Source organism: Sminthopsis crassicaudata, chromosome 3 (genome assembly GCF_048593235.1).
Source record: "Sminthopsis crassicaudata isolate SCR6 chromosome 3, ASM4859323v1, whole genome shotgun sequence".
Lineage (NCBI taxonomy): Eukaryota > Metazoa > Chordata > Mammalia > Dasyuromorphia > Dasyuridae > Sminthopsis > Sminthopsis crassicaudata.
The window spans coordinates 81,893,322-81,909,561 of NC_133619.1; the positions used below are offsets into that span (position 1 = coordinate 81,893,322).

Genomic DNA, 16,240 nt, shown 5'->3' on the forward strand with positions numbered 1-16,240 from the left:
TTCTCCTTCCTACCACTCTCATTTTCAGATAAAGACTTGAGCCAGATGTTTTAAGAACTGAAGATAATCTGGTGTAAAGACAATAGATTGACAAAAAATCCTCTATAGGCGTCTACTATTTAACAATCTAGATATAAATATATAGATGAAGATAATATGTGTCTGTGTATGTGTGTTTACGTGAGCACACACATATACTGTATGATATATTTATGTATATGTATATATGCATATATTTTCATTGACAGAATATTAAATCTTTAAATATAGGACTTGTAGATGGAACATAGCAGGAATTTAATTAAGGCTTGTTCATTGAACAAGGGAACAGTAAGAAGTTCAACAAATTAATTCTTGGTTGAAAAAAGATGGTTTGAATCTTTTTAAAAGTAACGTAAATGAATGATATGGGATAGAGACAAAATTGGAGTTAGAAAGAGCCTTATCTAGTGCAATCCCTACAGTCAGTGTGGTATATGGAAAGACAATTTAACGCAAATCTCCTGGGTTCAGGATCATTTCTCTGCTATTTGGGTATCCTTAGGTAGGTCATTTACTGAAAGTTCTTTGTACCTCAATTTCTTCAAAGTAAAATAAAGGGATTGAATTAAATGATCTGTAAGGTTTTCCCCATTTAAGGATTTCAATTTAAAGTATTAATTCAATAAATATTTATTAATCCTTAAATCATTGAAGTATTTATTAACCATTGAAAGACAGCATGGTATTGTAGTTAAGAGAATTCCTGTGTTCTCATCCTATGCCCCCAAGTCAGTCTCTCTAAAGTCTGTTCTAAAGTTATAGAACAATTGCTGATCTGGAAGGAAGTTTTCTTTAATGGGAGTTCCCTATGCCAAAGAAATTACAAGTCCTATTAAAAAATAAACAATCATTTGAAGCACTGAGGGTACCAGGCTAAAAAAAAAAAAGAAGATTTTTGCCCTGAAGGAGCTCACATTCTAGTGGTGGTGGTACTTAGGGAGTGAGGTAGAGGTAAGGGATGGAAGAGAAATAAAACTTGCATTCATATAAGTGTGAAACCAGAATAAATGAAAAATTCTAAGTTCCTTTATATCACCAAATTCTATATTTATGTTCAATTGTGAATCTTCCAGCCAAATTTGTTTACAAATACTCCTTCCTTTTGTCATTTCAGTAATGACAATAAATATACTAGTGAATAGGCCAGAAAAAAATAGTTGGGTTTGATTGATTTGTTAACTGTGGTGGGGCTTGAAAAAGAGTTTTACTTAATGATCCCAAGTACCAGCAGGCCCACATGTATATACATGCATCCAGATAACTTAGGATAAACAGGGTAAGTTGGGATTCTGGGAACTAGCATTGTAGAGAGAAAAAAGCCATAATTAGTGTTAATTGTTGACCTTACAGTTCAAGAATAGATGCTCTTGAGAATGGAAAATGAGAACAGACATTAATTATTGAGCATGGACCTTGGAGACTGACATTCTGGATTAAAAGGGGAGAGATAAATTGCATAATGAATGTTAATTTTCCCTCAAAGAATTGAGTGATCCTGGTTGAAAGGGAAAACGAGACTAAAACAATCATGAAAGGGAAAGCTCAGTATGTGTTGGGGGCAGAGGCTGTTGGAGGGTTACACAAACAATTCATGGCTTCCAGTCGTGCCCTTTGCTTCACATCTCCCAAGAAATCCACTATCAGGTTTTCTTTTCAAATTTATTTACCACAGTTGTCGGTATGGAAGTTCAGCCACTTCCCTTGGAACCCCCAAGACTGAGAACAATCATATTGTATTAATGGCAATTGGAAGAGAATGTGACACTTGTGAGAGAGAGAAAGAGTATGTGTGTGTATGTGTGTGTTTTGTTTTTTGCTGATTCTTGGGGGGATTTGGCTCGGCAGAGACCAGCTGTGCATGCCACGTAAAGAATGAATCTGTGGTCCCTGTGCAAATTGCTGAGCAAAGTCTGTCTCTTTGACGTCTTTAATTGCTATCTTGTCCCAATTAGAAGTGACTGGATACTTGGGGAAAAATATCAAATGAATCCTCTCGACTGTGAGGGAAAAGGGAAATAGAAAAGTCCTCTAAATAGAGGATTTCTGGTTCAGCAAGCATGGTGAAGTTGGTCAGCTTCCCAAAAAAGGATTAAAATGACTAGATATTAATAGTAAACAGGTTGCTATTTGTGCCAAAGCTACAGGTTCCCTCCGAGTGCCACTGAACTCCTGCCTTCTGCCATGTAGAGCTCAGAATATCAATTAATAATGATAATACTTTCCATTTTTTCAATGCCTTAGACCTTATAGGGCACTTTCACAGCTTTTATGCCATGGGGCTTCCCAATAAACCTGGGAAGTAAGGAGTCTCATTTTACAGTCAGAGACAACATGAAATTAGGAAGAGGAGTTCAAATTTAGCTTTTGACACATGCATGTTGTATGACTGTAAGCAGGTAACTTAACTTCTCAATGCTATAGGTAATTCTTTATGGAAGTCAGTTTAGGAAGGATGTTGATGACCTGGGGAGTGTACCAAGCAGGGCAACTAGGATGGTAAAGAGTCATCCTTATGAGGAATTAGGGGTATTTAGTATAGAAAAGAGAAGACTTACGGGGATCATTATAGCTGTGCTCATAAAATTATAGATTTTAAAATTAGGAGGGAGCTTAAAATATCTCGTCCAATCCTCTCATTTTATAGAAGTAGAAACTCAGACTCAAAGAAATTTATTGAGTTGACCAAGATCATACTGTGGTAAGAAATAGCTAGGATTTGAAGCTAGGGACCTCTGACTCCAAATCCATCACACTTTCTACTGCACTGTTCCTCATGTACGTTCAAATGTGGGAAGAAGAATTAGGCTTGTTCTGCTTGTAATCAGAGAATGGAACCAGGTGGGTAGATGTTGAAAAAGAGGCAAATATAAGTTTGAATAATTAGGAGAAGCATCCTAACAATTAGAGCCTTCTAAAAGGAATGGGCTGCCTAGCAAGGCAATAGGCTCCCCATCATGGGAAGTCTTAAAGAAAAGGCTAAATAATCATTTGTAAGCCATGTTATGGTGGTAATTCCTCAAATATGAGTTTCACTGGATGGGTAGTAAGGTTCCTTGATCTCCAAAATTCTTTGAAATTAAATAAATTACTGATCCAATAGAGGAAATTATGGGAGCAACAAATATGTTTTGAGAGATTCCTTAGATCTTGTGCTGATTGAATCGCCTCTCTTGAGAATGCTATGGGACCTCTTCAGTGAGATCCATGACCACTCAAAGGAGATTAGGCTAACAATATATGAAGTAAAAACTAATGGCTGAAGAATATAGATTATTCTGATTGTGAATGCAATTAAATAGGCAGCCTATACTGAGTGAGTCCCTCAGTACATATATTTTGGACAAATAGTACAGATAGACAATGAACTGGGGCCAGAAGTGAATAAAGAACTAGAGCAAGCTGGATTGCATTTGGAAAACTGTGCAGTGCTTTTAACAATCCCAAGCTGCTCCCTGAGACAAATAGACATCCTTTTAATGCCAATATACTGCCAGTAATGCTAGATGGATATAAATAATGGAAAACTGTGAAACTGAAAAATCAAATTTGTGAGTCATTGAAAGGATTATGGAGAGACACATGATAGACCTAACTAGGCTATGGTACATTATCAATTTTGATTCATATGCAATAAATGGCACAGAAGATTTGACTGAGGAAATTTCCAATTGGATATAAGGTAAATAAATGCAAATTTAAAAGACCTGGAAGAATTCCTCCAACACATCTTTATAAAGGATTTTTGGGAGGACTTATTAAAAAATTATAGATGATAAGGTATGAATGAATTGCAATTTGTGCCATTAGAGGGGATACTTACAATGTGGAGTACATGGCTCCATTGATGTATACCTCAGATACAATACATAGTAATAGATGATATAAAGTATAAAGATGTGTAAGACCTGGTCTCTGCCCTCAATAAGTTTGCATTTTAATTGGGAAAATAAAATATACTTTGTGATTTCATGATTTGGCGATTTCATGGATGTAAGGTCTTCTCCAAGGTTTGGATTTTAACCCACTTAAATCTTTTCATTCTGTGCAACTTTTGTCCATGTCTTTCCATAAATCCTTCACAACAGGACCACCCAATGTGCTGGGGGAGGCGCCTTCTAATTCTCTTAACATTGTAAGGATACTAATATAGCACAAAGGCTATTCATCTCTTACCCTTACTCTCACTCCATGACTGGCCACCTCCTTTTCTGGTCATATGGCTCTTTGAGGATATCTTTTACCCGACTTCCTGTGTGCAATTTGTCAATGATAATATACTGCAGCCCACCATGTGTCTTTCCATTGCCCTTTGGATGACCCACATTTTGATTTTTCAGAGATTGAAGTATTCTATGATTCACAGTTGTAAAGTCAAGAGTCATCTCAATAAGTTTTTGTTTTGGGAGAAGCTTAAAGTCATGAAAACACTGAATAAATTTTCTCTCTCTTTTGCATTGTCTTTAAAAAATAAAATTTTAATGACATTTTTTGATTTTACATTACTCATATTTCCCAATATGTCCATCCCCTTGCTTTCTATCAAAGATTAATGCTGTATGATGTAGAATAAAAATGAGAAAAAAGTCCCAGTTCAGCAAAACTAAGCAAAACAATGAAAGATCACATACAGAACACTGTACAATTTCCCAGAGGCACTTTATCCTGTCCGTTTCCTTTGGTTCATTTCAAGGTCCAGTTTAGTGTCCATCTACAATATTTTTTCAATGTACACATACTCATGAACCAATTCAGTGACTTGCTCATACTGGTGCCTATCAGAATTGGGATAACAAGCATTCTTTATATACATTCATAGAAAATTCAAATTCATGCAAAAGAAGTAAATGCTACAGGGAGTTAAGGTGGGCTTTGTCTGATCAAGGATTGGGAGAGATGGAACTAAGATGGAAAGAAACCCAAGGACAATGAAGTGTGTGTGAGAATGTATGTGTAACAGAAATGAAGAAGAACTTAAATAAATATTTTACTTTTTTTTGTTCTCTTAATTAAAAAAAAGTCATCTTAGACAAATTCTGATCTCTCAATGTTTGCCTTTTTTTTTTCCTTTCAGATACAGATACTTTGGAAATAGCTTTAGATTTTCAGCCAAATTGCTGCTTTTGTTATGTTTAGCTTCTAGATATTCTTGGGGATGTTCCTCATCATAAAGTATCCCTCTCTAAGGTGGGTACTCTTGGGGTTTCTCCATTGGGAGACCCCATTAAATTTCATAAAGGTGAAATAAAAGATTCTCTATTTTGCTAAGAAAATGCTTCCAAGACTTTTCAAATATTTGGGGATTCATTGCACATCTAATAGGTCCTGGCATTTATAGGGTTAATTTCCCACAAGTTCTATTAAGGAGCTGGGTATCCTTGACACTCAAAATAAGACACTAAAACAAAACAAAACCAATCAGGTTAGTATACTTGAATGGTTTGTTCCTGCCAAATAAAAGCATTACCCACCACCTACCCCCATGAAGAAAAAAATTAACAAACCAACAAAACAAAATAGGACACTAATATGAAAAAGTTCTGTTATCATGGGGAACTCAAGTTATTTATGATTTGAATAATTAATTAGTCCTAGGAAATTGCCTGACACATGAAGAGGAGTGCTTAGTTCAGATCATAGAGTTACTAAGAATCAGAAATAGAATTTAAATCCACATTTTCCTGACTCAAAGCTCTCCCTATTATTTTCCCTCTAAGACTGGAAAGATATACCCATGTAAGGAGGACTGATGGATAGAGTTATGAATTTGGAGTCAGAAAAACTTGAGTTTATATCCTATCTCAAAAACTTACTAGTGTTGCTATCTTGCACAAATCTCTTGAGTTCTCTCAGTCTCAATTTTTTTATCTATAAAATAATGGTCATGGTAATAGTAGAAGCAGCAGCAGTAGTAATTGTAATTTTGTTGTTATTGATATTTGTCCTTCCTTCTTGAAGAGGATCAGGACATCATGGAGGGAATGCCATGACATGCAAGTGAATTGGATTTAAGTGAGAGAGGGCTGGGCCAGGTCACCTGCCGTACTTTCCCCTCCAGAGCCTTCTGGACTCATTGGCAAGATATAGATCAAGACAACTGGAGATGGCCCTGGATACAGTGGAGACCGGCCTTTTTAAGCTCAGATCTACATCAGACGCTGCACCCATTCAATGATTAAGGCTGGGTAGCAAATAAGGCAAAGAATTTCTTTAACCTAGCCCCCCAACTAAATCTATATAAATAAATGAGTGAATCTGGAGGGGAAGAGCTTCAGGATTTCTGGTCATAACAGAAATGACTGTTATTTACATTCAATCTGAGTCAATGAGGACCCAAACGATGACCAGATGGGGCTTGGTCTAGGATCTACTGATCAATTAAAATCAGAAAAGTCTCATCCAGTAGCAGTAACAACACTCCACATGAGAATTAAAATAAGATAATAAAAGAAAAACACATTTCAAACTATAAAGCACAATGTGAATTTAGCTATTTTTGTTATTCAGGATTGGAGAACTGTTTGGGGGGCTCCCTCTTAGAAAGAATGGAACATTTTAATTGACATTAGCACACAGAAATGACTCCATATAAAACCGCTATGTGTATGTGTTAAGAGGAAGGAAAAGCTGTTCAGAGAATAGCTCCTGAGGAAAAACTTGTATTTTACCAACAATCTCACTAATGAAGAAGGCCCTTCCATTTCGAAGAACCCAGGAAGTAGTAAGGGGGTGTGAGATGGATGGGTAGCTAAATATACTCCTAATCAAAACACTATTTTAAGTGACAAAAAGGGAGGAAAAAAGGAAAAAGCTAATCAACTGAGCTCTTATAGTCAAAGGCAACCTTGGATCAGCTGGAACTTTCTTGGGTCATTCATTCAGTTCCTCTAATTCTATGCCCCTAGAAAATGGCAAATTAGAAAAACTTAGCAATGGAGCTATCAGAAAGAAACAATCATTTTTGGAGAGAACATTCAGAATCTTAGCCTAGGAATGAATTTTCAATAGAAATTATAAAGAAAATTAGAAATGCAGTACATATGAAATAAAAAATCCAGCCTGAATTGTCAATGTGAAGAATGAAAATGCTTAATGGGAAGTTGACATCCAAGATAAATGAAGAGATGATTATCCTCACTGAATTCAAGTCATCAGTCTCAGATTAAACTACATCTTAGGGTACTGAAAGAAAGTGAGGGTGTAATCGTGGAGTCCCTTAGCATGCACTTTAAAAAAAATTATGGATGACAGCATGGACATTAATAGAGAATGAGTAGGTTGGATTCAGTGACTGCTAAGTTTTTTTCAAGCTCTAAATCCATGATTTTATGATTTAATAATAACCCTCAAGGAAATTTGTAATGGATTATATACTAGAGGGTTTTCTTCTTCCATTCGGTTCAACATTTTTATTAATAATTTGGATAAGATCATAGATGATATTTTTCTAAGGGCAGCCAGGTGGTATAGTAGAGTACCGGACTGTGAATCAGGAACACTCATCTTTCTGAGTTCAATCTGGCTTCAGACATTTACTAGTTGTGTGACCCTGTGCAAGTCACTGTTTGCCTCAGTTTCCTTTTCTAGACAATGAGCAAGAGAGAGAAATGGCAAATCCCTCCAGTATCTTTGCTAAGGAAACCCCAAATGGGGTAACAAAGACTCTGACATGACTGAAAAAAAATCAAATCAAAATTTTTTCTAATTTGCAAATAGGATGAAACTAGAAGAAATAGCTAATGGATTAGATGATAGAATCTGGATGCAAATGTTTTTGCCAGGTTAGTGTGATGGGTCAAATTACATACATAAAATAAAATTTAACATATGAAAGATTCCTTACTTGGTTTAAAAAGAAAAACACCAGTACAAATACACGTTAGGACAATGAGAACAAATTATCGACAGTTTATGTGGAAAAGACTTGAGGGTTTTTATGGATTTCAAGTTAAATATAAATTAAATAAGAAGAATCACAGAGTATTTCAGAGCTGGAAAAAAAAACCAAAAAACTTCAGTGGCTATCTAGAGTAACCTATATCTTAGGCAACTAAGTGGTACAAAGTACTGGGCCTGGAATCAGAAGGACCTGATTCAAATCTAGCCTTAGACATTTATATGAGTGATTCTGGGCCAAGTTGTTTCATGTCTGTTTATCTTAGTATTTTCAACTATAAAATAAAACTATAAAAACATTTTCAACTACATAAAATGTTATATAAATAACATCTACCTCCTAGGGTTGCTGTGAGATTCTTCTTTGAATACTCCCTGTTACCATTTGTAAGTTGGTTTAAATTTGTTTAGTGGCTCAAATTTTGTCCTTTCCTCTTTGACCATCAGAATAAAGGATGTTTTGGTTAAATGACTGCTTTTAATCTCCCAAGTTACTATGCTATACTACTGATATAGCCGGTAACTAGAATCATATTTACTTTCTTGCTTTTATACCAATTGGGTATTGCTGATGATGGTTAAGACCTGTTTAATTAGTGGGAAACTGTTATAAAAACTGCAGAATAAAGTGGTATTTATAGTCACTTCATGGCATACACCAGACAGAATAAGATTCAGCAGCTGTTGTCAAACCACACACATTCATAGAATATACAATCAGACTTTTAAATAAAATGTCATTCAAAGGAAACAATCATTAACTATGAACCTTTGGAACCCCTGGATCAAAAGTAGCTATTTCAATAGCATGAAAATACCTTTTCCCCCAAATGTGATTTACCGTGATAGAAAACAATTGGATGTTTTAGCTGAAAGGAACTTTAGTCATTCATTTATCAGAAGGAACTTTAAAAATCATCTAGTGGAGAAACTAAGGTTCAGAGGAAAGTAACTTGCTCTAGTTCAAAGCTAGACGAAGGAGCTTGATCTAGAATATTAATCTCCTGACTCCCTTCCCTTGAAAGGCTATGACATCAACCTCCTAAATCCCATTCTTTATCTCCATCATCAGCATTCGTGATGACCATGTTTATACAAATGTATCCCAATATGTTTTGGCCATCTAACATTCTCTACTGTCTGCCTTCATTTTTTTTCTTCTTCTTTGCATAATGCTTTGCAAAATAGCTCTAACCCCCAAATCAGCCATCCTCTCCCAACAAGCTAACATGCCAGAAGGGTTTTTGGAAATTGCTTTGCATATCTGTCAGGAGCCAGATGATTCACGCGGGTGAACCGACGCACATAACATGAATACCTGACCCGCTTACCAATTAGCCACCTCTGATTCGAGAGGTTGGCTGGAAAGAAAAGAAGGGCAGTGTTTAGTTTGGGCAAATACCAAAGGGGCGTTATCATTCTCATCAAGGAATCAACCATGTACATTAGACCTCCTCCCCCTCCTCCTCCTCCAAGAGAGCCTGGAACTTCTCTCCCAAGATTCTCCAGCGTGAGTAAACTTGTTATGCAAACATTAGCTTATTGTACTGAACTACAGAAGCAGTACTGTGTCAGCGAGAGGGGGAAAACTGCTGACTTTGGTCTGATTTTAATGATGTCTCTCTATCGCTGGGAAGTTTTAGGAGCTACAGGCAAAATTTTTCCCTTTGAAAAAATGACTGACCTGGAATGTGTCAGCTTACCTTCACCTGATGCAAAGTCAATCTGAAGAGGGAGGTCCATGCTTTGGCCAGAACCCAAGAAAGGCTGGCAAACAATATCTTCAGCAGGCCCCATCAAGATGTTTCCAAGTGCTGGGTCTTGTGGACTCCCTTGAAAATAAACACAAGGCATTAGTCCAGAGGCTCTAACTAAAAACCTCTTTTTGTGTCTTGGGCCCCTTTGGCAGCCTGTGAAGTCTGTGGACCCCTTCTCAGAATAATGCTCTTAAGTGCATTAAGATTATAAAAGGAACACATTTTATTGAAATACAGTCATCAAAAAAAATATTTTTAAAGGACAACCAAGTTGACAGGCTTCTAGTTGAATCTCAACTAAAATCTCTGAAGGAATCTCTGAATTAGCAGGATTAGCAACACCTGAAGGAGTGAAAGGTCAAGGAGACCATCCCATTCACAAAAAAAAAATAAAATAAAAAAAAAAACATGTTTTGTAGCCCTGCAGGCAGTTGCACAAATACATTTGTATGTTTTTGGGTGCTGACAAGAGCCAACTGCTGATCAAGGTGATAACTTCAAGCCATGGATTTGGGGAAGATGCTACTAGTGACTCAAGGAGACACTGGATAGAAGGAGGAGAAGATGGTATATTTACCAGCTAGTGCTTAAAAAACAGATTTCAGAGGCAGTCATATAAAAATTCCCTGACTGTCACTGAAGCAAATGTTGGCAAAACGGGGACTGGCTGCCTAGCAACAGGGCCCCCTCTTTCCTTTCCTACAAACAGCCCCCTCGGGCTGCACACTGCCCTTTTTATCACATCTCTTATTTTCTTTCCTCTTCCACACTGTCCTTGACTTTAATTTAACCAAGATTTTACCTGTATAACTATATTGAAAGGTAGATGGGATAAGCACATGGTATGATTACCTCAAGGTCCCAGAACTAAATAATAATTGGCACATATAGTACTATTAGATTTACAAATGACTTTATATCTGATCTTTAAAACAAGCTCACCAAAAGGGTACCATGAGTTTTTTTTGTGGAGAATGAGGTTCAAGACTAAATGACTTCTTTATGGTCATTTAGACAGTAAATGTTAGAGGTGGGATTTAAACCCATCTTTTTCCTGAGTCCAACTCTAGTACCTTTGCACTATTCTACATTGCTTTTCTATAGAATGACCTTAATGTTGGTATAGGTATCCTCAGGGGCACCTAAAATTTGTCCTACATCATCATCATCATCATCCACATCATTATCAAGAATAGTCATTACACTTTGGGTCAGATGATGTTCTCTAAAGTCTCTTTGGCTTAAGCCAATTCTATGATGTGCTCAACTGATGGAGAAATTAAGATGGTTCTACCTGATCTGAAGGAAGCTAGGAAGATTTCTGTGGTTTCAAAGGGACCGTAACTTCCTTTGGAAGAAACTCAGCTTTGACTTCAGTTTTGCATTATAAAAAATAAGATAAAGGCATCCATTTTTCCATTCAGGCAAAAAGTCAACAAATGATCAATAAACAAAGCTATGTAGTCCTGGCATCATTGACATAGAGTTTTGGGGCCATACTTTTTCTGTAAGAGTGGCTTCCAAATTCAGAAATCCTTAGATCTGCCCAGAGCTAAAATGTGGCTGGGAGAAATATCTCACTTCTTTCTGGACCACTCTAACACTCACTATGTTTGTTGGGCTCATTTTCACCCAGAAGGCACATGATAACTCTGGGTGGTGTGTGCTGGGTAAACAGGGTAGCTAATGCTTCTCCATTAGCACAATGAGGCTATGTCATCACATTGCTCTTGCCAGGGATGAGGAAAACCCAAATGGCTTGGCAGTGCATGTTGGTGCAACGAAACCTTCAAACATGTACTGACTCTTTAGGAATGAAGCTGCGGGGTGAACACTAACCCCACTGACATTCCCAAAGTTGATGCTGATTTTCCTTGTCAGTGTAGTGACCATCAGAAATCTCATAGCACTGTCCACGTATACTACTTTGGATCCCTGGTAAATAACAAGGACATATCAAGCAAGATGCAGTGGTAGGCTACCTGTGAAATCTTCCAGAAGGTCATTTTGGCTAATTCCATCATCCATCAAGTCTTTGGGACTTCTGGAACCAGATTTCTGCTGAATCTTGCTACTCTTTGTCCCTATATTCCTTATTTCTTGAGTAATTGCATGTGGGTGAGAAAAATCAGTACCTGGAAGAAGCAAAGAGAGTGAAACACATGAGAAAAAGAACACATTTATTACTAAGAAGGACATGAAAGAGTAGGAATGAGGGCTATTGGTGACCAATGTGGGTTAGCTCCAATCATTCCTAATTCTGTTCTTCTTCTGCCTTGCAAAGGGCACAATAGGCAAGTACTTTATGTGATTGGGTGAAATAGAATTGGTAAGACTAATTGTCTTTCATTTGGGGAATAGTCAAGTATTATATCCACAACATATAGGAAGATGGTAGACTTAGAATGGGACTCCAGAAGTCATACAGTATATACCTCCTTCATTTTCCAGTTGAGGACCTGAGGTCTCATCTTAAATCAGCTAACAGATTTACTATGGTCATACTGGTTCTAAATTCAAGAGAAGAGTTGAACAGAAGTCAACTGGTCCCAAATCCTGAGCTCCAGAGGGTTCTCAGATGAACCTTCCAGTCCAATCCAAATCTAAACAAGGACATTCTCTGCCACATACTAAAGAAATGGTCATTCAGTTTTTGCTTTAAGATCTCCATTGAGGAAGAATTTTTGCCTGAGGCAGCCTGTTTTACTTGGATATAAGTTTCACCATTAGGAAAGTTTTCCTTACATCAAGCCTAAAGCTGACTCTTAGAAAACCCCACCTATCATTCTTAATCAATTCTTAAATTTAAATAAGTCTAACATTTCTATAATACCTACTATGTGCCAGGCACTGTGCCAACCACTTTACAACTATTAGCTCATTTGTTCCTCCCAACAACCCTGGGAGATAGTGCAATTATTATCATGTCCGTTTTACAGAGGAGGAAACTGAGGCAAATACGCAGATTTGAATTCAGTTCTTTCTGTCAGCAGGCCTGGAGTTCTATTCACTACACCATGCAGCTGCCCCTTTTTCAAATAACAGCTTTTCAAATACTTGGAAGACATTTTATTCCTAAGTCTTCTCTAGGGTAAATGTCCCCTGGGTATAGTCGACGTATGACATGAATTTGAGAACTTCCACTAAACAGATTTCTCTCCTTTGGATGCCTTTATAGTGCTCAGAAATGAACATTATACATTAGATGAGGTCTAAACAGAGCAAAATGTAAGAGAATTGTTGTAGAGAGCTGGAATTCTGGAGAAGTATACTTGAAACAAGTATACTTAGAACAAAGTGTTAACTCAGTGTGATTGATGAAATGATGATTTCTCAAGTTCACATATATTTAGTATTTAGCATGGTGACGTAATGGTTCTCTAGTTCACATATATCAGTATATTATAATGATGTACATTACAAATAGGGTATTTAAGGGCTGAGAGAACTGGGGACAGAGACAGTCAGTTAGAATGAAGGAGACTATAAAGACTAGACTATTCTTGACTATCCTCATGGTGACTATCTTGCTGAGACCAAGGCCCGATCCGGAGGACCTCCAGAAAGCTAGCCCAGACATTATGAATTGTAATCTCTTGGCATTAGATTCTATCCTTTCTCAATGAAGCCTAAGATTTTCTAGTTACCATCTCACACTTTTAATTTATCGTGAACTTGCTGTCCACTAAAACCTTTAGATCTTTTTCAGCTGAATTTTTGTCCTAATCATGACACTCTAATCTTGTTCCTGTGAAGTTGTTTTTTAAAAATTTATTTTATTTCTCTTAAATTTCATCTTGTCAGATCTGGCTCTATGTATTATCCAGCTCAGGACATTTAGGAGGATGAGGAGAAGGAGGAGGAGGAGTTTTTACATTTATATTTTACATTTACATTTATGTAAATACTTCAATTATTACCTTTATGTCATACTCAAGATTTGATAAACACATAACAATACAATAGTATTTATATAATATTTTAAGGCTTGCAAAGCTAATATGATATATGATCTGATTCTCACAGCAATCCTGTGAGTTTGGTGCTATTATTATTCCCATCTTACAGGTGAGGGAATTTGCCTGAGAGCTTAAATGACTTGCCCAAAATCACTCATTTGCTTAGTGTCAGAGGCAGGATTTGAACTCAGGTTTTTCTGTCTGCAAGTTCAGCAATCTATGTACTCTGTCATGTAACTGCCATTAACATGTTTATTGGAGCAACCATGGAGAGAGAATATCATAAAAGTGCAGCATGAGGAGAATTCTGGTGTTGGCACAAAGACTCCATTTAGAAGCTGAAGAAATTAGTAGTAAATACAATATACAGAATGCTATTCAGAATTATAGTAGATCCAGAGATATCTCCAAAATCCAACCTATGTGGAGATAATAACCATTAGCTATTAGAAACTCAAAAGAAAAATGGATTTCCTATAATGACTACATGAAGAAATGAAACAAGAGAGAAAAACATGAAATAAATGATAGAGGAGAAAACTAGAAGAAAAACTTAAATAGCTTAGAAGAGAAAGTAGAAAACCATACCCAAGAAATGGACTTCCTGAAAATGAGAATAGACCATAATCAATGACTGTGTAAAACAACAAAAGAATAAAATAAAATAAAATAAGATTGAAAAAAACAGAAGAAGAAAATGCAAATAATTTGAAATTAAAAAACTGATTGATGAAGCAAGTTAGGGAGAGAGAATTTAAGAATCAGTAGATTCCCTGAAAACCCTAACTAAAAACAGTCTATATACTAAATTTCAAGAAATCGTAAAAGAAAACCTCCCAGAGAGCTAGATAGTATCCATCAGTCACTTCTTGAAAGAAACCCCCAAAAGAAAATATTGAAAGACTTTAATAGCCAAAATTTCATGCTTCCACATCAAACAAACAAAAAAAACATACTACAAGATTTCAGAAAACAGTAGTACCAGGGAATTAGTGTTAAGATCACACAAGACCTAGAAATACTTACCATATATGAGAGAAAATCATGGAGTATAATATTCTAAAAAGCAAAAGATATTGACTTACAATCAAAGATACCTTACTCTGCAAAGATGATTGTAATTGTATAGGACAAAATATTGATTTTTAATAGCATAGAGAATTTTAAAACATTCCCAATGAAAAAATGAGGACTGGTTTCAAACACAAGAATAAAGAGAAACCAAGAAAGGTAAATTTATTTGAACATTTGGAGGGGATGATATTATAAGTGATAACATTATAACATTATAATAGTGGGAAAAGAAACGTGTCCCTTCAAAACTTTGGGATCCTCAAAAGATATTGAAGGGGTTAACTAAAATAACAGAGGCTTGAGTTGGATTACTTTTTGTTCTGAGCATTTTAAGAAGTAAAAGAAATATACTAGTACAGAAAGTACTTGCTCTTTTTCATACTTGGGATATATAAGAATATACAAACATTTAATAAGAGGTGGGGAAGAATAGTCACTGACAAAGACATTGAAGCACTAGCAAATGACACTGACCACACCAGAGTGGGGATTTGGTTAAATAGTATTAGAAAGTTACTCCCAGAATACTTCTAGAACTCTGAGGGGAAGTGTAGACAGAAAAATTCTAGGAATCTGACTCTTAGTGTTCATGAGAATAAGACAAGAGTGTATATGAAGACCATACTTATGTAAGGCATTGTTCAAACAATTTTGAATCTTCCTAAATAGACTGTTATATAGCCCATTTCTCTTCATCTTGGATGAGAGACTCTGTCAAAAATAGGTAAATATATTTAAATATACATATAGTATTACTTTATTGTACCAACCTAGTGACTTATCAAAAAAGGAAGTAAAGTTAGTTGAAGTGAATGACTAGGTTAAAAAAAAAGCCATTTTCTACCTCATTTCTTACCTAGTCTTAATCACTAGGTTAATAGCTAGGTGATATAAGGTATTAACACTAAAGCTGCAATCATAAAGGGCTGAGCTGATATCTTGCTTCAGATATTTATTTAGCTGTGTGACCTAGAGCAAATCAACCCAACTTTTCTCATATGTAAAATGGGGATAATAATTTATATCCCTATAATTTATAGAGCTTTTTATAACATGTATGTAGAATATTGCAAATCTTAAACTGTTTTGTAAATCTTAGCCAGTATTATTGACACTCTTTTTATTATACAGTTCTGTGTTTTTATAAATGCTGAATTACTTGCTTTTGCTTCCATATTTGATCCCACTCTTTTAAAAATATAGATTTGTTGGTGAGTTCTCAGAGTATCAATGTCAATCTCTTTAGACAATTTCTCCTTTTCCTTTTTATTTGAATGATTTCTTCTTCTTCTTCTTCTTCTTCTTCTTCTTCTTCTTCTTCTTCTTCTTCTTCTTCTTCTTCTTCTTCTTCTTCTTCTTCTTCTTCTTCTTCTTCTTCTTCTTCTTCTTCTTCTTCTTCCTTCTTCTTCTTTTTTTTGTATCTTCCTAATTTTGTTGAGAGCCTTTCCTTCTTCCTAAAGTGACTTCCCTTGCACAAAGTCAGTATGACCTTGAATCTATCCTATCCTTTTTATT

The 16,240-nt window shown here is 36.0% G+C and overlaps 1 protein-coding gene across 1 annotated transcript in view; it reads right to left on the reverse strand.

Moving 5' to 3' along the window:
- The window catches only part of KIAA2012 (KIAA2012 ortholog), a 148,241-nt gene that overhangs the window by 88,478 nt on the left and 43,523 nt on the right, over positions 1 to 16,240 (reverse strand). Inside the window, exons 10-11 of the mRNA XM_074299022.1 lie at positions 11,675 to 11,827; positions 9,639 to 9,767 (exon numbers count right to left, since the gene is read on the reverse strand). Of these exons, the coding sequence (XP_074155123.1) occupies positions 9,639 to 9,767; positions 11,675 to 11,827 (282 nt within the window). The remainder of the gene's footprint in view (positions 1 to 9,638; positions 9,768 to 11,674; positions 11,828 to 16,240) is intronic.